Raw genomic sequence first — 26,259 nt, 5'->3', positions numbered from 1 at the left:
TGTGTAGATGTTTTAGTCATGGAGTAGGAATTCTTGTGTAGATGTGTTTTAGTTATGGAGTAGGAACTCTTGTGTAGATGTGTTTTAATCATGGAGTAGGAATTCTTGTGTAGATGTGTTTTAGTCATGGAGTAGGAATTCTTGTGTAGATGTGTTTTAATCATGGAGTAGGAATTCTTGTGTAGATGTGTTTTAGTCATGGAGTAGGAATTCTTGGTGTAGATGTGTTTTAGTCATGGAGTAGGAATTCTTGTGTAGATGTGTTTTAGTCATGGAGTAGGAACTCTTGTGTAGATGTGTTTTAATCATGGAGTAGGAATTCTTGTGTAGATGTATTTTAGCCATGGAGTAGGAACTCTTGTGAAGATGTGTTTTAGTCATGGAGTAGGAACTCTTGTGTAGATGTGTTTTAGTCATGGAGTAGGAATTCTTGTGTAGATGTTTTAGTCATGGAGTAGGAATTCTTGTGTAGATGTGTTTTAGTTATGGAGTAGGAACTCTTGTGTAAATGTGTTTTAGTCATGGAGTAGGAATTCTTGTGTAGATGTGTTTTAGTCATGGAGTAGGAACTCTTGTGTAGATGTGTTTTAGTCATGGAGTAGGAACTCTTGTGTAGATGTGTTTTAATCATGGAGTAGGAATTCTTGTGTAGATGTTTTAGTCATGGAGTAGGAATTCTTGTGTAGATGTGTTTTAGTTATGGAGTAGGAACTCTTGTGTAGATGTGTTTTAATCATGGAGTAGGAATTCTTGTGTAGATGTGTTTTAATCATGGAGTAGGAATTCTTGTGTAGATGTGTTTTAATCATGGAGTAGGAATTCTTGTGTAGATGTGTTTTAGTCATGGAGTAGGAATTCTTGGTGTAGATGTGTTTTAGTCATGGAGTAGGAATTCTTGTGTAGATGTGTTTTAGTCATGGAGTAGGAACTCTTGTGTAGATGTGTTTTAATCATGGAGTAGGAATTCTTGTGTAGATGTATTTTAGCCATGGAGTAGGAACTCTTGTGAAGATGTGTTTTAGTCATGGAGTAGGAACTCTTGTGTAGATGTGTTTTAGTCATGGAGTAGGAATTCTTGTGTAGATGTTTTAGTCATGGAGTAGGAATTCTTGTGTAGATGTGTTTTAGTTATGGAGTAGGAACTCTTGTGTAGATGTGTTTTAGTCATGGAGTAGGAATTCTTGTGTAGATGTGTTTTAGTCATGGAGTAGGAACTCTTGTGTAGATGTGTTTTAGTCATGGAGTAGGAACTCTTGTGTAGATGTGTTTTAATCATGGAGTAGGAATTCTTGTGTAGATGTTTTAGTCATGGAGTAGGAATTCTTGTGTAGATGTGTTTTAGTTATGGAGTAGGAACTCTTGTGTAGATGTGTTTTAATCATGGAGTAGGAATTCTTGTGTAGATGTGTTTTAGTCATGGAGTAGGAACTCTTGTGAAGATGTGTTTTAATCATGGAGTAGGAATTCTTGTGTAGATGTGTTTTAGTCATGGAGTAGGAATTCTTGTGTAGATGTATTTTAGTCATGGAGTAGGAATTCTTGTGTAGATGTGTTTTAATCATGGAGTAGGAACTCTTGTGTAGATGTGTTTTAGTCATGGAGTAGGAATTCTTGTGTAGATGTGTTTTAGTCATGGAGTAGGAATTCTTGTGTAGATGTGTTTTAGTCATGGAGTAGGAATTCTTGTGAAGATGTGTTTTAGCCATTGAGTAGGAATTCTTGTGTAGATGTGTTTTAATCATGGAGTAGGAATTCTTGTGAAGATGTGTTTTAGCCATTGAGTAGGAATTCTTGTGTAGATGTGTTTTAATCATGGAGTAGGCATTCTTGTGTAGATGTGTTTTAGTCATGGAGTAGGAATTCTTGTGTAGATGTGTTTTAGTCATGGAGTAGGAATTCTTGTGTAGATGTTTTAATCATGGAGTAGGAATTCTTGTGTAGATGTTTTAGTCATGGAGTAGGAATTCTTGTGTAGATGTGTTTTAATCATGGAGTAGGAATTCTTGTGTAGATGTGTTTTAGTCATGGAGTAGGAATTCTTGTGTAGATGTGTTTTAATCATGGAGTAGGAATTCTTGTGTAGATGTGTTTTAGTCATGGAGTAGGAATTCTTGTGTAGATGTGTTTTAATCATGGAGTAGGAACTCTTGTGTAGATGTGTTTTAGTCATGGAGTAGGAATTCTTGTGAAGATGTGTTTTAGCCATTGAGTAGGAATTCTTGTGTAGATGTGTTTTAATCATGGAGTAGGAATTCTTGTGAAGATGTGTTTTAGCCATTGAGTAGGAATTCTTGTGTAGATGTGTTTTAATCATGGAGTAGGAATTCTTGTGAAGATGTGTTTTAGCCATTGAGTAGGAATTCTTGTGTAGATGTGTTTTAATCATGGAGTAGGAACTCTTGTGTAGATGTGTTTTAGTCATGGAGTAGGAATTCTTGTGTAGATGTGTTTTAATCATGGAGTAGGAATTCTTGTGTAGATGTGTTTTAGTTATGGAGTAGGAATTCTTGTGTAGATGTGTTTTAGTCATGGAGTAGGAATTCTTGTGTAGATGTGTTTTAGTCATGGAGTAGGAATTCTTGTGTAGATGTGTTTTAGTCATGGAGTAGGAATTCTTGTGAAGATGTGTTTTAGCCATTGAGTAGGAATTCTTGTGTAGATGTGTTTTAATCATGGAGTAGGAATTCTTGTGAAGATGTGTTTTAGCCATTGAGTAGGAATTCTTGTGTAGATGTGTTTTAATCATGGAGTAGGAATTCTTGTGAAGATGTGTTTTAGCCATTGAGTAGGAATTCTTGTGTAGATGTGTTTTAATCATGGAGTAGGAACTCTTGTGTAGATGTGTTTTAGTCATGGAGTAGGAATTCTTGTGTAGATGTGTTTTAATCATGGAGTAGGAATTCTTGTGTAGATGTGTTTTAGTTATGGAGTAGGAATTCTTGTGTAGATGTGTTTTAGTCATGGAGTAGGAATTCTTGTGTAGATGTGTTTTAGTCATGGAGTAGGAATTCTTGTGTAGATGTTTTAATCATGGAGTAGGAATTCTTGTGTAGATGTTTTAGTCATGGAGTAGGCATTCTTGTGTAGATGTGTTTTAATCATGGAGTAGGAATTCTTGTGTAGATGTGTTTTAGTCATGGAGTAGGAATTCTTGTGTAGATGTGTTTTAGTCATGGAGTAGGAACTCTTGTGTAGATGTGTTTTAGTTATGGAGTAGGAACTCTTGTGTAGATGTGTTTTAATCATGGAGTAGGAATTCTTGTGTAGATGTTTTAGTCATGGAGTAGGAATTCTTGTGTAGATGTGTTTTAGTCATGGAGTAGGAATTCTTGTGTAGATGTGTTTTAGTCATGGAGTAGGAATTCTTGTGTAGATGTGTTTTAGTTATGGAGTAGGAATTCTTGTGTAGATGTGTTTTAATCATGGAGTAGGAACTCTTGTGAAGATGTGTTTTAATCATTGAGTAGGAATTCTTGTGTAGATGTGTTTTAGTCATGGAGTAGGAATTCTTGTGTAGATGTGTTTTAGTTATGAAGTAGGAACTCATAAAGTTTTCTCAAGAGTCAGTTTAGTCATACTCTGCAAATTCCATGTGATTCTATACAATTTTTTATTAGCATTGCTGTATGAAGTCTTGTTTTTTTTTTTTTTTTTTGTAAATGTGTTTGTAGTCATATGTTATGTTTAGATTTTATGAAAAAAATATTCAGTGATGAGCTGAAGAAATTATTGATGCACTTTTGAAATGAACTAAAAGCGTTTAGTGATTTTAATTTAGCACACAGCATGTGATACACTTGGAATTTTACCTGTGAATTATAAGCAATAATCAACAAAAATATTTTATGCATGTAATATATATATTAACCATAAGATATTACATCAGGGTATTTACAATTTATCCTGAGAGTTTGAGATTGGTTTAGAACTGATTAGATATTGATCAACATGTAATGCATAATATTTCATTGTGTCTTTGTCTGACTAAGCAGAGAAGTTTCCAGTACAAAAAAAAAAAAAAAAAAGAGAGAAATTGTTTGCAGTGAGAAATTGTTAGCAGTAATAAATGCTTTTGTAAGGTGATTTTACTCTAAATGTCACTCTACAGACAAATGACAATTTGTAATTTTACTAACACCAATTTATAATATTATAGATTTATGCTTTTAATATGAAGTTGTGTTTTTGATTTAAATCAAAAATTGAATGTGTATAATGTTTCCGCCAAAATATCCCATTGTAAAGTTGTGTGTATGTTGATCCGTGTATTGTTATATGTGTCCCTGAGTCTCGACTGTTGTATTTCATCAGATAAGGCATGCGTATATGTGAATCCGTATTTATCTCTGTTGTTTGGCGATTACAGTTTGGAGAAGTGTTTGACCCTCAAAGTATTGCGTCATCAAATAAAATACAGGTAAATCTTCATTGTAATAAGGTACACATCTTCATCACTCATTTTAAAATAAAGGTAAATCTTCATCCTAATTAGGAAATAGGAACGAAACTGCACTTATTTTAATATAAATGGAAATCTTCATTCTAGTAAGCTAAGGACCACATCCTCTTGTTTAAATAAAATACAGGTAAATCTTCATTCTAATAAGGAGTACATCATTCACCGTGCTTTAAAATGTGATAGAGGTAAGTCTTCATTCTGATTGGGAACACATCGTCACTGCTCGTTTTAAAATAAAGGTAAATCTTCATTCTAATAAGGAGTACATCATTCCTTTTAAAATGTGATAGAGGTGAATCTTCATTCTAATTGGGAAAACAACTTCATCACTCATCTTTAAATACAGATAAATCTTCATTATAATTGGGAACACATCGTAACTGCTCGTTTTGAAATGAAAATAGAAAGAAATACGATATTTCTCTGATGTACATGCTGTATGTTCTATTTACTGTTTATATTTAAAACTGTCAAATATTGGTTAATTATGATAGATATGTATATATCTGTAATCATTGAGGAAATGACCCAGGAATCCTTCAAATCTCCATTACCTGTGGATATGTGTTGCTGTGTATGTAAGCATGCACTTATACTGTATGTGTTTAAAACCAAACCTTTACCACATTTTGTTGTCAAACTATCCCAAACCTTTTCTACTTTAAAAAGAAAAAAAAAATCAAAGTTGAAACAAATTAATTGAGACTTATAAACAAGACTTGTAGATTTCATAAACTTGAGACTTGAAGATGAATCGGTACATTGACGGATCATGTTTGTACGGCTGGAGACTGACACATCTTCTTCATAATGAAGAGTTGATGAACGGCCTTGATGACATGTGGTTTGGTATGGTTATGTAGACTTTGTCTAATACTTATCTAACTTATGTACAATATATGTCTAATACTTATCTAACTTATGTACAATATATGCTTCTCTAACATTAACAGTTCTGTACTATATATAACCCTTAGTTAATACCTTCAACAGTTTGTAATAATAACTGTGAAATGTGTGTCGACAGGTGGACTATGTATACTGATGGTAAATCTCTGTTGTGTTACAGGGCTTTGATAGATATGTAAATCCAGCCATAGTCACAGCAACGGGTATGTAAAGTTAACACAAATCTTAACATTACATTACAGCTAACACAAATCTTAACATCACGGTACAGCTAACACAAATCCTAACATCACAGTACAGCTAACACAAATCCTAACATTACATTACAGCTAACACAAATCTTAACATCACACAGTACAGCTAACACAAATCTTAACATCACATTACAGCTAACACAAATCTTAACATTACATTACAGCTAACACAAATCTTAACATCACACAGTACAGCTAACACAAATCCTAACATCACATTACAGCTAACACAAATCTTAACATCACAGTAAAGTTAACACAAATCTTAACATCACGGTACAGCTAACACAAATCTTAACATCACATTACAGCTAACACAAATCTTAACATCACGGTACAGCTAACACAAATCTTAACATCACATTACAGCTAACACAAATCCTAACATCACGGTACAGCTAACACAAATCTTAACATCACGGTACAGCTAACACAAATCTTAACATCACAGTACAGCTAACACAAATCTTAACATCACATTACAGCTAACACAAATCTTAACATCACATTACAGCTAACACAAATCCTAACATCACGGTACAGCTAACACAAATCTTAACATCACAGTACAGCTAACACAAATCTTAACATCACATTACAGCTAACACAAATCCTAACATCACAGTACAGCTAACACAAATCTTAACATCACACAGTACAGCTAACACAAATCTTAACATCACATTACAGCTAACACAAATCCTAACATCACATTACAGCTAACACAAATCTTAACATCACAGTACAGCTAACACAAATCTTAACATCACATTACAGCTAACACAAATCCTAACATCACACAGTACAGCTAACACAAATCTTAACATCACAGTACAGCTAACACAAATCCTAACATCACACAGTACAGCTAACACAAATCTTAACATCACATTACAGCTAACACAAATCCTAACATCACAGTACAGCTAACACAAATCTTAACATCACAGTACAGCTAACACAAATCCTAACATCACATTACAGCTAACACAAATCTTAACATCACAGTACAGCTAACACAAATCTTAACATCACACAGTACAGCTAACACAAATCCTAACATCACACAGTACAGCTAACACAAATCTTAACATCACAGTACAGCTAACACAAATCCTAACATCACACAGTACAGCTAACACAAATCTTAACATCACATTACAGCTAACACAAATCCTAACATCACAGTACAGCTAACACAAATCTTAACATCACATTACAGCTAACACAAATCTTAACATCACAGTACAGCTAACACAAATCTTAACATCACATTACAGCTAACACAAATCTTAACATCACATTACAGCTAACACAAATCCTAACATCACAGTACAGCTAACACAAATCCTAACATCACATTACAGCTAACACAAATCTTAACATCACAGTACAGCTAACACAAATCTTAACATCACATTACAGCTAACACAAATCCTAACATCACACAGTACAGCTAACACAAATCTTAACATCACAGTACAGCTAACACAAATCTTAACATCACATTACAGCTAACACAAATCCTAACATCACACAGTACAGCTAACACAAATCTTAACATCACAGTACAGCTAACACAAATCCTAACATCACAGTACAGCTAACACAAATCTTAACATCACATTACAGCTAACACAAATCCTAACATCACAGTACAGCTAACACAAATCTTAACATCACAGTACAGCTAACACAAATCCTAACATCACATTACAGCTAACACAAATCTTAACATCACAGTACAGCTAACACAAATCTTAACATCACACAGTACAGCTAACACAAATCCTAACATCACACAGTACAGCTAACACAAATCTTAACATCACAGTACAGCTAACACAAATCCTAACATCACACAGTACAGCTAACACAAATCTTAACATCACATTACAGCTAACACAAATCCTAACATCACAGTACAGCTAACACAAATCTTAACATCACAGTACAGCTAACACAAATCTTAATATCACATTACAGCTAACACAAATCTTAACATCACAGTACAGCTAACACAAATCTTAACATCACATTACAGCTAACACAAATCTTAACATCACATTACAGCTAACACAAATCTTAACATCACACAGTACAGCTAACACAAATCCTAACATCACATTACAGCTAACACAAATCTTAACATCACAGTACAGCTAACACAAATCCTAACATCACACAGTACAGTTAACACAAATCTTAACATCACATTACAGCTAACACAAATCTTAACATCACACAGTACAGCTAACACAAATCCTAACATCACACAGTACAGTTAACACAAATCTTAACATCACATTACAGCTAACACAAATCTTAACATCACAGTACAGCTAACACAAATCCTAACATCACACAGTACAGTTAACACAAATCTTAACATCACATTACAGCTAACACAAATCTTAACATCACAGTACAGCTAACACAAATCCTAACATCACAGTACAGTTAACACAAATCCTAACATCACACAGTACAGTTAACACAAATCCTAACATCACATTACAGCTAACACAAATCCTAACATCACAGTACAGCTAACACAAATCTTAACATCACACAGTACAGCTAACACAAATCTTAACATCACATTACAGCTAACACAAATCCTAACATCACACAGTACAGCTAACACAAATCTTAACATCACAGTACAGCTAACACAAATCTTAACATCACATTACAGCTAACACAAATCCTAACATCACACAGTACAGCTAACACAAATCTTAACATCACAGTACAGCTAACACAAATCCTAACATCACACAGTACAGCTAACACAAATCTTAACATCACATTACAGCTAACACAAATCCTAACATCACAGTACAGCTAACACAAATCTTAACATCACAGTACAGCTAACACAAATCCTAACATCACATTACAGCTAACACAAATCTTAACATCACAGTACAGCTAACACAAATCTTAACATCACACAGTACAGCTAACACAAATCCTAACATCACACAGTACAGCTAACACAAATCTTAACATCACAGTACAGCTAACACAAATCCTAACATCACACAGTACAGCTAACACAAATCTTAACATCACATTACAGCTAACACAAATCCTAACATCACAGTACAGCTAACACAAATCTTAACATCACAGTACAGCTAACACAAATCTTAACATCACATTACAGCTAACACAAATCTTAACATCACAGTACAGCTAACACAAATCTTAACATCACATTACAGCTAACACAAATCTTAACATCACATTACAGCTAACACAAATCTTAACATCACACAGTACAGCTAACACAAATCCTAACATCACATTACAGCTAACACAAATCTTAACATCACAGTACAGCTAACACAAATCCTAACATCACACAGTACAGTTAACACAAATCTTAACATCACATTACAGCTAACACAAATCTTAACATCACACAGTACAGCTAACACAAATCCTAACATCACACAGTACAGTTAACACAAATCTTAACATCACATTACAGCTAACACAAATCTTAACATCACAGTACAGCTAACACAAATCCTAACATCACACAGTACAGTTAACACAAATCTTAACATCACATTACAGCTAACACAAATCTTAACATCACAGTACAGCTAACACAAATCCTAACATCACACAGTACAGTTAACACAAATCCTAACATCACACAGTACAGTTAACACAAATCTTAACATCACATTACAGCTAACACAAATCTTAACATCACAGTACAGCTAACACAAATCCTAACATCACACAGTACAGTTAACACAAATCTTAACATCACATTACAGCTAACACAAATCTTAACATCACAGTACAGCTAACACAAATCCTAACATCACACAGTACAGTTAACACAAATCCTAACATCACACAGTACAGTTAACACAAATCCTAACATCACAGTACAGCTAACACAAATCCTAACATCACAGTACAGCTAACACAAATCCTAACATCACATTACAGCTAACACAAATCCTAACATCACATTACAGCTAACACAAATCTTAACATCACATTACAGCTAACACAAATCTTAACATCACAGTACAGCTAACACAAATCTTAACATCACAGTACAGCTAACACAAATCTTAACATCACAGTACAGCTAACACAAATCTTAACATCACAGTACAGCTAACACAAATCCTAACATTACATTACAGCTAACACAAATCTTAACATCACACAGTACAGCTAACACAAATCTTAACATCACAGTACAGCTAACACAAATCTTAACATCACATTACAGCTAACACAAATCCTAACATCACATTACAGCTAACACAAATCTTAACATCACAGTACAGCTAACACAAATCTTAACATCACATTACAGCTAACACAAATCCTAACATCACATTACAGCTAACACAAATCCTAACATCACATTACAGCTAACACAAATCCTAACATCACATTACAGCTAACACAAATCTTAACATCACAGTACAGCTAACACAAATCCTAACATCACATTACAGCTAACACAAATCCTAACATCACAGTACAGCTAACACAAATCTTAACATCACAGTACAGCTAACACAAATCTTAACATTACAGTACAGCTAACACAAATCTTAACATCACAGTAAAGTTAACATAAATCTTAACATCACATTACAGCTAACACAAATCCTAACATCACATTATAGCTAACACAAATCCTAACATCACAGTACAGCTAACACAAATCTTAACATCACATTACAGCTAACACAAATCCTAACATCACATTACAGCTAACACAAATCCTAACATCACATTACAGCTAACACAAATCCTAACATCACATTACAGCTAACACAAATCCTAACATCACACATTACAGCTTACACAAATCCTAACATCACAGTACAGCTAACACAAATCTTAACATCACATTACAGCTAACACAAATCCTAACATCACAGTACAGCTAACACAAATCTTAACATCACAGTACAGCTAACACAAATCTTAACATCACATTACAGCTAACACAAATCTTAACATCACAGTACAGCTAACACAAATCCTAACATCACATTACAGCTAACACAAATCTTAACATCACATTACAGCTAACACAAATATTAACATTACATTACAGCTAACACAAATATTAACATCACATTACAGCTAACACAAATCCTAACATCACATTACAGCTAACACAAATCTTAACATCACATTACAGCTAACACAAATCTTAACATCACATTACAGCTAACACAAATCTTAACATCACATTACAGCTAACACAAATCCTAACATCACATTACAGCTAACACAAATCTTAACATCACATTACAGCTAACACAAATATTAACATCACATTACAGCTAACACAAATCTTAACATCACAGTACAGCTAACACAAATCCTAACATCACAGTACAGCTAACACAAATATTAACATCACATTACAGCTAACACAAATATTAACATCACGGTACAGCTAACACAAATATTAACATCACAGTACAGCTAACACAAATATTAACATCACGGTACAGCTAACACAAATCTTAACATCACATTACAGCTAACACAAATCCTAACATCACAGTACAGCTAACACAAATCCTAACATCACATTACAGCTAACACAAATCCTAACATCACAGTACAGCTAACACAAATCTTAACATCACATTACAGCTAACACAAATCTTAACATCACATTACAGCTAACACAAATCTTAACATCACATTACAGCTAACACAAATCCTAACATCACATTACAGCTAACACAAATCTTAACATCACATTACAGCTTACACAAATCCTAACATCACATTACAGCTAACACAAATCCTAACATCACAGTACAGCTAACACAAATCTTAACATCACATTACAGCTAACACAAATCCTAACATCACATTACAGCTAACACAAATCCTAACATCACAGTACAGCTAACACAAATCTTAACATCACATTACAGCTAACACAAATCCTAACATCACAGTACAGCTAACACAAATCTTAACATCACATTACAGCTAACACAAATCCTAACATCACATTACAGCTAACACAAATCCTAACATCACATTACAGCTAACACAAATCTTAACATCACATTACAGCTAACACAAATCCTAACATCACAGTACAGCTAACACAAATCTTAACATCACATTACAGCTAACACAAATCTTAACATCACAGTACAGCTAACACAAATCTTAACATCACATTACAGCTAACACAAATCTTAACATCACAGTACAGCTAACACAAATCTTAACATCACATTACAGCTAACACAAATCTTAACATCACAGTACAGCTAACACAAATCCTAACATCACAGTACAGCTAACACAAATCTTAACATCACAGTACAGCTAACACAAATCCTAACATCACAGTACAGCTAACACAAATCCTAACATCACATTACAGCTAACACAAATCCTAACATCACAGTACAGCTAACACAAATCTTAACATCACAGTACAGCTAACACAAATCCTAACATCACAGTACAGCTAACACAAATCTTAACATCACATTACAGCTAACACAAATCTTAACATCACATTACAGCTAACACAAATCCTAACATCACATTACAGCTAACACAAATCCCAACATCACATTACAGCTAACACAAATCTTAACATCACAGTACAGCTAACAAATCCTAACATCACAGTACAGCTAACACAAATCTTAACATCACAGTACAGCTAACACAAATCCTAACATCACAGTACAGCTAACACAAATCCTAACATCACATTACAGCTAACACAAATCCTAACATCACAGTACAGCTAACACAAATCTTAACATCACAGTACAGCTAACACAAATCCTAACATCACAGTACAGCTAACACAAATCTTAACATCACATTACAGCTAACACAAATCTTAACATCACATTACAGCTAACACAAATCCTAACATCACATTACAGCTAACACAAATCCTAACATCACATTACAGCTAACACAAATCTTAACATCACATTACAGCTAACACAAATCTTAACATCACATTACAGCTAACACAAATCTTAACATCACAGTACAGCTAACACAAATCTTAACATCACATTACAGCTTACACAAATCTTAACATCACATTACAGCTTACACAAATCCTAACATCACATTACAGCTAACACAAATCTTAACATCACATTACAGCTTACACAAATCTTAACATCACATTACAGCTTACACAAATCCTAACATCACATTACAGCTAACACAAATCTTAACATCACATTACAGCTAACACAAATCTTAACATCACATTACAGCTAACACAAATCTTAACATCACATTACAGCTAACACAAATATTAACATCACATTACAGCTAACACAATCAAACTCACAAAATATTTGAGGATAGGCCATTAAAAAGTTGGTAATTATAATAGAACACATTATCATGAAGTCGTATGTAGACCAAATTAGAAATTCTCTTGGACTTAAAGTCTTTTTGAATCCGCATATGATAGTGATTAATGAAAATAACAGTCCAAGGAATTGTGAACAGCTGATTTAGTATGATATTTATGTATACAGAAGTGATTACCACGAGAAGCAGCTGCAGGGCTTCCTTTTTCATCCATGTTTGTCCAGTTAATTCTAATTCTACTCCAGGCAGTATGTCCAGCTCAGAATTAAACGTAAATGTTAATACTTGTGTAAATAAAAACTTGATCAGTTGATTTGTTTGATAGTAGCAAACTTATTTTTAATATAGAGCCGATCATCCGTGTGAACCATTCCACTCACAGTCCTCCCAACAGTACCCCAGACTCTCCCACAAATTCAGGTGCCCACCACCAAAAGTCCAGTTCTACCGATGTGGACCGTAGGATCAGGGTAAGTCAAAACTATACACAGGTGTACAGTATTTACAACGGGCGTACCTTCATCAAGTTGTGATCAAGGGCGTTATCAACTCAAGGGCGTTATCAGCTCAAGGTCAGTGTATTTCAACACCACAAACCTTATAATTACTGGGATCCATTGTTCTTGTTCTTGACACAATGTGATAGTTATTAGATCACCTGGTCCAAAGTACCAAGGTGACCTTATGCCAGGCTGTGGTGTCCGGCGTCCATTCGTCAACAATTGCCTTGTGAACACGATAACTTGAGTAAATATCAACCAAGTTTGATGAAACTTTGTATGCTGCTATTGATATCAGATATTGCCAAGACCTCGAACAAGTTCGAAAATGGGAATTATTTGACAGTAACTTACAGAGTTATTGCCCCTTGTAATATTATTAGTATTGAACCTTTTGAACACGATAACTGGAGTAAATGTCAACCAACTTTGATGAAACTTTGTATGCTGCTAAATATTGACAAGATCTCAGATAAGTTCGAAAAAGGAAATTATTTGAGAGTACCTTACAGAGTTATTGCTCTTTGCAATAATATTATTATGAAATTTTTTTAGCTCGTCTCTTCGAAGAAGAGTGAGAGCTTATGTCGTCACTCCGGCGTCGGCGTTGGTTTTCCAAATGTTAAACTTTTGGTGCAAGTGTTGAAAGGCATAGTAATTTATGGTAATATGGTCCCTGTGGGGGTCAAACTATCCCCTGCTGAAGTTAAATTAAAAGATTTTTTGGAAAAAAAACAGATTTTTGAAAATGTTTGCGTTAAGTTTTTGGTGTAAGTGTTGAAAGGTATTAATACATCACTTTATAATTGTACTAGGGTGCTGATAGTTGGTAATAGACTCCCTGTGGAGTAAGACAATCCCTTCCTGGAGTAAAACTTTAAAAAAAAATTTGGATTTTTTCTTTTTAAATCTGTGTTTTTTTTGGTTTTTTTTTTTAAAATCTTTGGACTTTGTGTTGAGTTTATATTGTGAGTGTTGAAAGGCATAGTAATACATGGTATTAGGTTCCCTGTGGTGGTTAAACTATTCCTTGCCGGAGTAAAACTGAAATATTTTTTTGGGGAAAAAACACATTTTTAAAAAAATTTTGTGCAAATGTTGAAAGCTATTTAACACATCACTTTATGATTGTACTAGGGTGCTGATATTTGGTAAAAGAGTCCCTATGGAGTTACACTATCCCTTCTTGGGGTGAAACTGAAAATAAAACAATGTGAAAATGCTCACAATAGACAATTTATACCGGTCCACATTTTTCAAGGGAGACAACTCTCATTAGGATAATATTTGTCAAAAAATTGAAGAAATATGTCCAAAAGCAATTACATTTGTATTTGATATATTCATTTAATCTACAACAGCATAGCTTGTCTCCCGAATGTTTGTCAATAAATAATTTATATATATATAAATTGGTATGGTTTTGAAAATTGCATGAATTCACAAAGCATAATCTGATCGAGTAAACAATATAAATATTATTAATGCAATTTGCGAAGCCATTCCAATTAATATATTTTAATTATTTATTGACAAACATTTGCGAGACGAGCTATGCTGTTCTCCAACAGCTCTTGTTTTGGTTCACCTGGGTTGAAGTGTAATTTTTTTCTTTTAAACACTACTAGTCCTGAACAACTTAATGGATTTTGATGAAATTTGTACTGGAGAATTATTTGGCAGTGATGTACACATGTTGTATAAATGAAGAATGTGACACCCTTATAGTGAAAGAAAGGGGCCCAAAGGGGTAATATAGAGAAAAAAACTTTTAAGATACTTTTTTCTCTTTCAAGAATGACAGGATTTACTCATGTAGTTTGAACCATTGTTGGGAGAGGCAGTTCAAAAGTAGGATAATATTTGAAATATAACTTTATATAGAGTATCTTGCCATAATTACTGAAATATCCAGGTGAGTGATACAGGTTCTCTGGGCCTCTTGTTCATATACATAATGTGTATGTTATCTTGAACGAAGAAATTAAGAAAATTAAATGAAATGAAATTGGTGCATATTATTTAACAAGATTCCTGTTCTGTGTACAGCGCCATAGGAGAGACTCCAACGAGGACTGGGAGATCCCTGCGGAAGACATCCAGATGGGTCCGCGGATAGGGTCAGGTTCCTTTGGAACAGTGTATAGGGGATACTACCATGGCCATGTGGCTATCAAAAGGCTCAACGTCACCGACCCAACACCTCAACAACTAAAGGCTTTCAAAAATGAAGTGGCTGTTTTAAGGCAAGTGTTTTATTAAGAGTGCTGATTCCTATTTCTAATTGGGATTAGCGCACAAGTCCTTCAGATTCTGAATAAAATTGTCTGCAAAGTTTTTCTGATTATCATGGTATATAGTCCTTACAGTATATTCAGACATATTAAACATGTTTTGTCGGAAAATGATATATCTATCTTGATCAAGTTTCAGGAAATGTACATAATGACATTTTAGTAAATCAGGTCAATTAGATGAAATATTAAATCATACTGCAAAATGACTTATACTATCATTTTACAGAAATATATGAAGAGAAGTCGTAAGAGATGATATTTTCTCTTCTTTTTTTTTACCTTGTATATTGAAGACTGTATTATGATTGTAATACCTATGAATACTTCCTCATAAGCCTTAAAATACATAAGTTGTGAAAAATATATAAATATAATATATAAATATTAAACAACCTCAACAATAAATTTTAATAATTGTTTACAAAGCAATAAGAAAATGTTTTGTTTTTAGGAAAACAAGTCATATGAATATACTGCTGTTCTCCGGCTGGACATCACGCCCCCAGCTGGCTATCATCACTCAGTGGTGTGAAGGTTCAAGTCTCTACAAACATTTACACATTACAGAAAATCGTTTTGAAATGGTAACGCTAATGGAAATCTCACGACAGACATCACAGGGCATGGAGTAAGTATACCAATACAAAGATCAGTAACTCTTTATCTGATACTAAACACAGGGCATGGAGTAAGTATACCCATACAAAGGGCAGTAACTCTTTATCTGATACTAAACACAGGGCATGGAGTAAGTATACCAATACAAAGGGCAGTAACTCTTTATCTGATACTAAACACAGGGCATGGAGTAAGTATACCCATACAAAGGGCAACAACTCTTTATCTGATACTAAACACAGGGCATGGAGTAAGTATATCAATACAAAGGGCAACAACTCTTTATTTGATACTAAACACAGGGCATGGAGTAAGTATACCCATACAAAGGGCAACAACTCTTTATCTGATACTTAACAAAGTAGGAATACATTATTTGCTGTGCTTCAAGGTAAACTCTACAAAGTGTTCATCTGATTGATGTTTTGATGTCGGATAGGCATACCCATCATGATATCAATATTTAGTGAATGACTGAAAGGGCCAAATATTATGACACTCTTTATTGCTGGGCGTTCGTTGTTTCACTGGTATATAGATTTTAAATGCGTACATTTTTGTTTAGTTGAAACATGTTAAACTTTTAAATTTCATTATTTTTCAGTTATCTACACGCGAAGTCAATTATTCATAGGGACCTGAAGACCAACAGTATCCTTTCAATATTTGATATTTGAAAACAAAATTTGGACCCATGATGTGATATTTAAGATGGCCGCAATCTTGAAAATCTTGTTGATACTTTTTCAAATACACTAAAACTGTAAATGATATTCCGTAGAAGGCAATAGATGTCACCAGTAGAACATCAGTTCCATCAGGAATGTACTATCACTGTGTTATTATCCGCTTGCAAGTAGTGGGCAACTGGGATATAGGGATCGACCAACCAGCGTTCTCACTCCACTACCTGTGATCTCATTTTGGATCCCAGGTAGTTGATACATTAACTTGTACAAGAGACAAATGTAAAAAGTTTCAGGACAATTGGATAATTAATGAAATTTACATTGAGGAGGAGTACTTAAATAGATTTTTGAATTCCTCAGTCTGCCAGCTTCATAAATGATCTAATTTTCCTTAAACGTCATACACTTACCCAAAACCACGCATTCAACCACTTAGGGTCAAAATTTAGGTCACTGATACTATAAATAGATTTTCAATGTCCTTGCTCTACCGACATCATGAATGATCCAATTGTTCAGCAACTTTATAAAGTAACATACAACTATCATTTCATGTACAAGGTTGTGTTTCAACCACCTGGGGTCAAAGTTGAGGTCACTTTCAATTCATTAGAGATAGATATTCAATGTCTTTTTTCTACGTGCAGACATCCAGTCAATACATCCAGTATATAATGAAGGTTAGGAACTCCATTGGCCTAGTGAAACAACACAATTTCAGGAAAATTCTGACTGTCAACAAACAGCACTAGATATTTCAATGGGATCAGTCTCGACAGATTACGCTGTTGGTTGTCCCCGATCAGGATCGGTCTCAATCGACAGATTACTCTGTTTGTTGTCCCTGATCAGGATCGGTCTCAATCGACAGATTACTCTGTTGGTTGTCCCTGATCAGGATCGGTCTCAATCGACAGATTACTCTGTTGGTTGTCCCCGATCAGGATCGGTCTTGATTGACAGGTTACTCTGTTGGTTGTCCCCGATCAGGATCGGTCTCGATTGACAGATTACTCTGTTGGTTGTCCCTGATCAGGATCGGTCTCGATTGACAGGTTACTCTGTTGGTTGCCCCTGATCAGGATCGGTCTCGATTGACAGGTTACTCTGTTGGTTGTCCCTGATCAGGATCCCAATCGACAGATTACTCTGTTGGTTGCCCCTGATCAGGATCGGTCTCGATTGACAGGTTACTCTGTTGGTTGCCCCTGATCAGGATCGGTCTCAATCGACAGATTACTCTGTTGGTTGTCCCTGATCATCGTAGCTGCAGATTGAAAATTGTGTGTCAAACTCTGCCATGTTTAAACCTGTGCTAACACACTTGTAATCTCAATACTTATTGGGTTAATATCATTTAACCAAGCAAGTCCCTTAAATGAAGAGCGAGTATTTCTGTCCACATTTAAGGACAAGACTGATCATGTTTGAAAAATTAAGTTTAACCTTCCTGGACAGAATCCACTGAGAAATAACAAGCTTGGTTGTAAGCTCAGCTTGGTTCGAGATGGGTAGTGGGGAAGGTAAGGAACTAAACGATGAATGTGTTGAGATAAATATAATATCATGACTAAGGATGCTGTTTGCCTTAACCATTTGTTAGATATATTTTTAACAGATAATTTGACAGTGAAAATTGGTGACTTTGGTCTCGCTACTGTGAAAACACGGTGGAGTGGCTCTCACCAGTTTCAACAGCCCACCGGATCAATACTGTGGATGGTTTGTACATTTGTCTTGGTGTAGATTGTCTTCATGATGACAGAAAAACGTTTTATAATAAAACACAAACTGTCTAAAAAAATAATCAGTGAATTGGTAAATTAAAAAAAACAAAAAACAAAAAACAAATAAAGGCTATGGATATACACTGTAGATGTGAAAATTGGCCAATAAAAAAACCCAGACATGTCTGTCGACTTTATAAAAATCCCAGACATGTCTGTTGACTTTATAAAAAACCCAGACATGTCTGTCGACTTTATAAAAATCCCAGACATGTCTGTTGACTTTGATTATATTATTTGTAATGATGAAGTGTAATTGTAGGCCCCAGAGGTGATACGCATGAAAGAGGCCAACCCGTACACAAACCAGTCGGATGTCTACGCATATGGAATTGTCCTGTATGAACTGATGACAGGCCAGCTACCCTACTCTAATATCAATAACAAGGACCAGGTGGGTGGCCTGGAGCCATGTTCTTATTGAGAAACAGGAGCATGTTCACAATATAAAATGTTGACTGGTATTAATACAGGAAAAGGAGCCAGTTCAAAGTTGTTCAATAGATTATGTCACTAACAAGATTTAAATGAGAGACTGTTCTTGCTTACAAGTCAAACTGTTGATTAGTTGATGTTTTTGTTAGCGTGATAAGATTTGTTACTAATTTTCTATGAAAAATGATATTATTTTCTATGGTACAAGAATTACGTACTTAGAATTCTGTAGTGCTGGTAAAGTTTCAGAAGGCCAACAGTGTTTTATTTCCATTGCTGCTTTATTTATCCTGTGATAGTTAGGGTATTGCTTTTATTGGTGAATTAGAAGTATATCACTGTTTCCTAGAGTTTATTGGTGAATTAGAAGTATTTCTCTGTTTCCTAGAGTTTATTGGTGAATTAGAAGTATTTCTCTGTTTCCTAGAATTTATTGGTGAATTAGAAGTATTTCTCTGTTTCCTAGAGTTTATTGGTGAATTAGAAGTATTTCTCTGTTTCCTAGAGTTTATTGGTGAATTAGAAGTATTTCTCTGTTTCCTAGAGTTTATTGGTGAATTAGAAGTATTTCTCTGTTTCCTAGAGTCAAACCTTTCTGGACAGTTCAAACATCTGAAATATATATATAAATATATTTGTGAGGTTTTCATAAAAATTTGATAACAGATTTTAGACAGATATAATTTATAAATTTGATAACAGATTTTAGACAGATATAATTTATAAATGACTGTCTTTGTCCTGTAGATCCTATTTATGGTCGGTAAAGGCTATTTAAAGCCGGATGTTTCCAAGACCCGGTCAGATACACCCAAACGGTACAGGATGCTGATGCAGGAATGCTGTAAATTTGACCGAGAGCAGAGACCTCTTTTTCCACAGGTAATCATTTATTGCAGAACAGTGTCATATCGGTATTGTGATAATGTTTATGTAAGAGTTCATTTGAGTCAAATTATATTTTAATTGTTGTGATAAGACTTTTAACTCTGTTTTAGGGTGGAACCACTAAGTAAAGGACTTTTTTTGTAGATTTACTTTGTTAGCATCAGTCCCGATAATGATAAAGGACTTTTTAGCAGCGTTACTTTGATAGCATCAGTCCCGATAATGATAAAGGACTTTTTAGCAGTGTTACTTTGATAGCATCAGTCCCGATAATGATAAAGGACTTTTTAGCAGTTTTACTTTGTTAGCATCAGTCCCGATAATGATAAAGGACTTTTTAGCAGTTTTACTTTGATAGCATCAGTCCCGATAATGATAAAGGACTTTTTAGCAGTTTTACTTTGATAGCATCAGTCCTGATAATGATAAAGGACTTTTTAGGTCACCTGAGACAAAGTCTCAAGTGACCTATTCTAATCCCCTTTTGTCCGTCGTCGTGCGTCGTGCGTCATGCGTCCGTAAACAATTTACATTTTCGACTTCTTCTCCAAAACCCCTAACCCAAATTCAATGAAATTTGGCAGGAAGCTTCTATGGCTAAAGGTAAGCCAAAATTGTAAATTATATGGTCCCCACCCCCGAGGGGCCTGAGGGGCGGGGCTAAAAAGGGCCAAATTGACTAAAACTTCAAAAAATCTTCTTCTCTACTCTCAGATATGCTGGAATCAAACACTCTTCATAGATGGAAGGGTCTTAAGGTGCTTTACCAAAATTGTGAATTTCATGACCCTGGGGTCTCACGTTTGCCCCTGGGGAGGGGGTAAACTTTACTATAGTTTATATAGGGAAATAACATTTTTGACATTTATTTGTTTTATATCTATTTGAATTCATTCTAGTTTGGTAAACATTGTCAGCATGGGATGACAGTTTGATGGCATGCACATGTTGGCCTTGACTGACCCCCAGGGGCTAATGGGCGGGGCTAAAAGGGCCAAATTGACTGAAATTTCAAAAATCTTCTTCTCTACTCTCAGATATGATGGAATCAAATACACTTCATAGATGGCAGGGTCTGAAGGTGCTTTACCAAAATTGTGAATTTAATGACCCTGGGGTTTTAAGTTTGCCTCTGGGGAGGGGGTAAACTTTACTATAGTTTATATAGGGAAATAACATTTTTGACTTTTATTTGTTTGATTTCTATTGGAATTCATTCTAATTTGGTTAACATTATCAGCTTGGGATGGTAGTTTGATGGTATGCACATGTTGGCCCTGACTGACTCCTAGGGGCTGATGGACAGGGCCAAAAAGTGTCAATTAAATTAACTGAAATATTTCAAATCTCAGGTGACCGTTTAGGCCCATGGGCCTCTTGTTAGCAGTTTTCCTTTGTTAGCATCAGTCCCGATAATGATAAAGGACTTTTTAGCAGTTTTCCTTTGTTAGCATCAGTCCCGATAATGATAAAGGACTTTTTAGCAGTGTTACTTTGATAGCATCAGTCCCGATAATGATAAAGGAAATTTAAACCAGTGATACAATGTTTTAATGTTACAAAATTAATAACTTTGCTGTCAACAAGTGTAGGAATCTCAACAAAATATGTGAAACAGTGAATGTAACAAATTTTGAACCACAAAACTTAAATATCTTAAAACTTTTGTGGATGATATAGGATTTATTCAAGTCTAGTCACATATTTATTTACCATATATAGGTGTGACCATCTCTGTATCATTTGTGATTACTTGATTGAATATGTAATTTCATTTTATTTTCACTGGATTCCAAGTAAACAATTACAAAAATCAGTAGTTTATCGTCCTAATATTGACATTTGATATAAAGAGCCAGTTGTTTATGGTACATTGTATTGATGAAGACACATGATAATCCTATGAAAACTTACAATTGTATCTAGCGCTGATATGTAATAATTTATTGAGAGCACATTGGTTTGATTTTTATCCTACATTATCTTCTTCAGATCCTGTCTGTGATGGAATCTATTGTGTTATCACTACGTAAGCTTCGTAGGAGTGCGTCGGAGCCAACACTTAATCAATCCCAGTCGGAGGACCTAGACTTAATGTACTTCTGTGCTTCTCCTAAAACACCCATCAACAGTCAGTACCCGCAGTTCTTCTTCTCCTCGGCACATAATTAATATGTCTATAGAGTGTTGCCAGAACGTTGCCATAGCGGTTAGCTTATATCACCCTGCTGCTACTCGACAACCAACGTAACTATTGGTTCTCAGAGGATGGAAGGTTTATATATCTGTGATATGGAGGGGAGATTTCGTCAGTGTGACTATCTACGCCAGACTTTGTGCTGTCATGATTGGCAGATAGGAGGCGAAAAAAACTGAGAGGGGTCTAACTGAGGACACTCCCACTTTTGAGAAGGTCGAAGGCCACTGTTAAAGTTGAACTTTGTTATACAGAGCCCATGGGCCAAATGGCCTAGACCCCAGATCCCTCCACATGTTGCGCTAATGAAGCAAAGATCAGCAATGGAGAAGCAGTACATTCCCAACTGTGCTAGCCTCTTTGGGCTGGTTTATTCCCTGCTAGTCTTTGGGCTGGTCAATTTCTACTGTACTGGACTTACAGAGTGGTAGTCTATGGGCTGGTCAATTTCTACTGTACTGGACTTACAGAGTGGTAGTCTATGGGCTGGTCAATTTCTACTGTACTGGACTTACAGAGTGGTAGTCTATGGGCTGGTCAATTTCTACTGTACTGGACTTACAGACTGGTAGGACTGTGTGCTGGCCTGTGGACCGATATATACTGTATTGGTCTATATAGGCTGGTAACTCCCTTGTGTGCTGGCCTGTGGGCTGGTACTTATATTTTCTGTATTATACTAGCCTATTTGGACTCGTGGACTCCTAGCTGTGCTTCGGCTCACAACGTCTGTACACTAAATAATACAGGCATGAAATTTTGATTGAAAATGTAGTTGTGTAAAAACAAGGATGAAAAAGACTTGATGTTATAGAGACAGAGACTTGAGACACATGTGCTTTATATACCGCTGTCTATATGTCACTGTGCTGCAGACTGTGTTGGAAAGTGTCCCCAAATTTACCCAGACCTGCAGGGAACAACTGATTCCCATTCTCTAAATTATGAAATTGCCTCCAAGAGGAATGTACTAGTACTGTTTTTGCCAATTATATATAAGCAGGTGGCCTCTAAGAGGATTTGATCTGTATACCCTGTGTGTGATGCAGGGATGTAGCTTACCGTGGGAGGAGGGCATATTGTGAATGGAGGGCATGTGATTTTAGATATGAGGGCATTTTTATGGATTTCAGTGTGTTGTGTGTACAGAAGAGTGAAAATGAAGAGAGAAATGTCCCCAAACTTATGCTTGTAAGTTATATTTAGATGTACAAGATAATGAAATTTGAAAAATGTGTCCCTTCAATGTGTTTGAGTTGTGTAAGAATGAATTTGTAACTATGTGGACAGAGTTAGTGATAGTGGAGAGATCCTGTTTGAAGTCATAATCTAGTTTGTACTTGTATTGTATGAATGGTTGCTAAATAATAACACTGATATGACAACAACAGTGTTTTTAACTCCAGGTTATTTTTTTGTATGTCTCAAGATCACAGCTGAACATGTAATACTAATCCTGCTTTTATTTATCTGAAAAAAAGAAGATAAAAAAGTAAATGATTTCTCCTTTACCATACATATAGTTTTATCTTGTATCAACAAATAAAATATTATTTTGTACTATCAACATTTCACACTGCTGTTTGAAAAATTCTCCAGACCTATACATTTGTATTTAAAGTTTGAACACTTTACTACCAAGTAAAGATGATGTAAAGATGTGTGGCAAACACATCAAGGTAGACTGTATACATATTAAATACAAAGGGAAGACACCATTCTTTTAGTTAACGCAGTGCCTTGCTACATAATTAAAAAAATAGAATCTGTTTTTGGTTATATAATCAATCATAAACTATTATCTCTAGATTGTAAATTTTAAATGTTCTCTATAAACGATAATGATAAATATATTAATGAGAAAAGTATTGAGATATAGATAGTTGGTTGTCTAAAAAAATATCCCTCTCTGACTCTTCCTAAATTGTGGGATAATGGAATGCTCACAGTAAATGTTCTTACATTATCATCAAGTATTCTATGGTTTTTATCATTGTTTTATTATTGGAAAAAATGATACAAAAGAAATAAATTGGTAGATAAATAGATAAATAAACATTGCTGTACCAGAATAATGTCTTTTTTAATAGGTGTGTTGTCCTTCTAACATTCAGTGATACCTACTTTCCCATTTATTATAAGTATCGAGTGATTTGTTTGTTTTGTTAAGAATATACGCTGCAAATAAGTTAACCTTCAACATTGAAATATATCTATGTTTGTCATAATGTCACTGGTTTTTCCACTCTTTACTGCTACTAAGGAATTTCAGTGTTTTTAGATTTAAAATCAGTTATCAAACTTATTATTAATTAAGGAATTCAAAATCAATTCTCAAACTTAATATGGATTAATATGATTAAAGGAATTTAAAATCAATTCTCAAATATGATATGGATTGGGAATTCAGAATCAATTATCGAACTTACTGGTAATATAGATGAAGAAATTCAAAATCAATTCTCAAACATTACATGGATAAAGGAATGCTTTCGTGAGATTTAAATTCCATTCTAAGTTAGGTGATGAAGTTTCTGAAATTTTCTTCAAAAGACTTCTGGCCTATCAGATCTTAATAAATATATCAATTTCTGCTTGTTAATTTGATATTATAGTGGTGAAAGTTAAACAAGTTTGAATTGTTGACTTTCTTAATGGATTCAGAATATATTTGTTGATGAAATTTTATTTGTTAAGGATGTTTTGGTATTAGTAATTATAATTACTCTGAGATGAAGGTGTGGTCATGAGCCTACTAAATAGATAGGATAGTTTTACCCCCGATATCAATAGACATCTACAGAAAACCTACATATCAGGAAATTAAAAGTATGGCAAGTATTGTGTGTGATTTTCTGGAATAAAAATGAAGAAGAAGCTCTTGACATGCAATTGGTCTGGTTTTGAATTGAAAAGGTCTTTTAAATGAGCCTTGTAATTTTTGTAAGGCAAAATCATTTATGATGTCTGCAGAAATTACTTGAAACATGATACGTATTTGAATGCTTTATGCTTTATTTCTATGAAAATGAGATCTCTTTTAGTTTCCAGTTTGATATAAAGAAAACACCAAAATAATCTTTCTAAATCAAAGTATGACAACAAGTGTGAGAGGGTGTTCGGTGTGGCATGGGTGTGTGTGTGTGGGAGGGGGGGGATGTGTAAGTTATGTTGGGGGGGGGGGGGGGGTGATGTGTGTGTGTAGTGGGGGTGTAAGTTATGTGTGAGGTGTGGGGGGATGTGTAAGTTATGTGTGAGGGGGGGGGGGGATGTGAAAGTTATGTTTATGTATGAGGGGTGTGTGGTGGGGGGAGGGGGAATTTGATATGTAAATTATGTGTAAGGTGTGGGACCCTCCTATCTATGAATGTGTGTAAAGTATACAAAACTTTAGAATGAGAGAAAATTCAAATTAACCTCTTTTATTCATACACAACAGGGCCTACCTTGCTTGATTATAAACTATGTGTACCTTGTACTATTCACAGGGCCTATTTATATGTAAATGATGTTAATGTATACATACAAAGTCAGGACCTAGGACCTATAGATATGTAAAGGTGTTAATGTATACATACACAGCCAGGATATATTTAGGGTCTATAGATATATAAAGGTGTTAATGTATACATACACAGCCAGGATATATTTAGGACCTATAGATATGTAAAGGTGTTAATGTATACATACACAGCCAGGATATATTTAGGGCCTAGAGATATGTAAAGGTGTTAATGTTTACATACACAGTCAGGACCTAGGACCTATAGATATGTAAAGGTGTTAATGTATACATACACAGTCAGGATATATTTAGGGCCTAGAGATATGTAAAGGTGT

At 34.8% G+C, this 26,259-nt stretch overlaps 1 protein-coding gene across 4 annotated transcripts in view; it reads left to right on the top strand.

Annotated features, from left to right (window-relative positions):
* The window catches only part of LOC117331394 (serine/threonine-protein kinase B-raf-like), a 40,766-nt gene extending 16,780 nt beyond the window's left edge, over positions 1 to 23,986 (top strand). For 2 of the 4 annotated variants that reach the window (XM_033890093.1, XM_033890092.1), the window contains exons 8-17: positions 4,367 to 4,417; positions 5,529 to 5,571; positions 13,357 to 13,478; positions 15,558 to 15,754; positions 16,257 to 16,433; positions 17,028 to 17,074; positions 18,716 to 18,834; positions 19,162 to 19,293; positions 20,082 to 20,216; positions 22,215 to 23,986. In XM_033890093.1, coding sequence (XP_033745984.1) covers positions 4,367 to 4,417; positions 5,529 to 5,571; positions 13,357 to 13,478; positions 15,558 to 15,754; positions 16,257 to 16,433; positions 17,028 to 17,074; positions 18,716 to 18,834; positions 19,162 to 19,293; positions 20,082 to 20,216; positions 22,215 to 22,394 — 1,203 coding nt within the window. In that variant the 3' untranslated portion in view covers positions 22,395 to 23,986. The remainder of the gene's footprint in view (positions 1 to 4,366; positions 4,418 to 5,528; positions 5,572 to 13,356; positions 13,479 to 15,557; positions 15,755 to 16,256; positions 16,434 to 17,027; positions 17,075 to 18,715; positions 18,835 to 19,161; positions 19,294 to 20,081; positions 20,217 to 22,214) is intronic. The other 2 variants (XM_033890096.1, XM_033890095.1) reach the window with 1 other exon arrangement.
* The last annotated feature ends 2,273 nt before the right edge of the window (positions 23,987 to 26,259 follow it).

Source organism: Pecten maximus, chromosome 7 (assembly GCF_902652985.1).
Source record: "Pecten maximus chromosome 7, xPecMax1.1, whole genome shotgun sequence".
In the NCBI taxonomy this organism is placed as follows: Eukaryota; Metazoa; Mollusca; class Bivalvia; order Pectinida; family Pectinidae; genus Pecten; species Pecten maximus.
The sequence above is the reverse complement of the archived record's forward strand: the minus strand, read 5'-3'. Positions and strand labels throughout refer to the sequence as shown.